At 36.5% G+C, this 1,339-nt stretch overlaps 1 protein-coding gene across 1 annotated transcript in view; it reads right to left on the minus strand.

Annotated features, from left to right (window-relative positions):
- Positions 1–1,339, minus strand: part of HSPH1 (heat shock 105kDa/110kDa protein 1) — a 28,522-nt gene that overhangs the window by 6,507 nt on the left and 20,676 nt on the right. Inside the window, exons 8-9 of the mRNA XM_012642123.1 lie at positions 1,062–1,077; positions 844–975 (exon numbers count right to left, since the gene is read on the minus strand). Coding sequence (XP_012497577.1) covers positions 844–975; positions 1,062–1,077 — 148 coding nt within the window. The remainder of the gene's footprint in view (positions 1–843; positions 976–1,061; positions 1,078–1,339) is intronic.

Here is a 1,339-nt window from a genome sequence, read left to right on the forward strand (position 1 = left end):
TCATATTGGGAGCCCCACAAGATCAATCAGGGCATGGGGAAATTTAAAACTGGAAACTTTCACCTAGTGTAAAATCTATTTTGACCACAATGAACAATTCTCTAATTTGCCCAAGGGTAAATAACTCTATCCTCAGAATGTGAGAGAAACCAAACTACCAATAACAGGTTAGTAATTCACATGCAACTTGCACAGAGAACAAAGTTCTACAAAGCACATAGTGATCTGGGGTAACATCGGAAACATCTCAATATCCACGTGACCATGAATTAAAGATTTGATTCTAAACTGTCATTTTTCAAGTGATACAACACGACCATTTAATTTAGCTTCCAATACCTACTGTGGAAGCAGGGCAAAAGAATAATCGTTTTGAAATGCAATCTGGTTATTACCAGACCATCACAATTAATTTACTTAAACGTGACAGATGACTTGAGGAGAAAAAAGTTTACTGAACTCCTATAGCCCATGTATTTATCATCTGATTGATTTAAGTGAAAACTAATCATGTAGCACTGGGGTGTATATTTCCACCTCTAATTATCAGATATCTCTGCCCTTTAAAAGACAACAAATGCTATACGTTAGTCTCTTGTTACTTGGAGTGGCAGTTAATCAAGAGAAGCTTTCAGGTCTAAAGCAGGACATTCACTTCCCTTACTTGAACTCGAGTACCTCTAAACGGTTTTAGTTGAAAAATACATAGAAAATTTATAGAAAAAACTCCTACATAGAATGAAATCACTTGGTGCTTGCTCTTGAAACTTCAGATTGAATGATATCATTAATGATTACATGTTGCAACATTGTCTAATGGAATGAACTAGAAGAGTCACTCACTTTGTCAGCATCTGGGTTTTTGTTTTCTTCTGAGGTAAGTTCAGGTGAAGGGGGAGACTGTGAGGTTTGTTGACCATCAGTTTGTACCTGGGGCTGTGTTCCAGCTTCACTGTTGTCTTGCTGGACATTTTTCTGAAATGAAAGCCCAGGCACAAAGGATGTAGAAAGCAGGTGTACTTGTATAAATTTAAAAAGTTATAGGGCACCAAAGACAGTACACTCAATTTCTGAAATCTTAACAGGTGGGGAGAAAAGGTACTGGATAAAAACAAAATGAACACGAAGTACTTGAAAACTTCTTAAAAATTCTAAACCTGTAAGAAGCTCTTTGAATGACAGCAGTTAATATAGTTAAATAACACAAGTAAATATTTGATTGATGTGGTGACAATCAAGAACTCTCCTTTAAGAAACTGTCATCTAACCTCATACAGATATTAACTCTCAAAAGCACTGGAAATAGGTTACTACTCCAGGCCTCCTTCCCAGAAACGAG

This window comes from Propithecus coquereli, unplaced genomic scaffold (genome assembly GCF_000956105.1).
Source record: "Propithecus coquereli isolate 6110/MARCELLA unplaced genomic scaffold, Pcoq_1.0 Scaffold175, whole genome shotgun sequence".
Taxonomy (NCBI): Eukaryota; Metazoa; Chordata; class Mammalia; order Primates; family Indriidae; genus Propithecus; species Propithecus coquereli.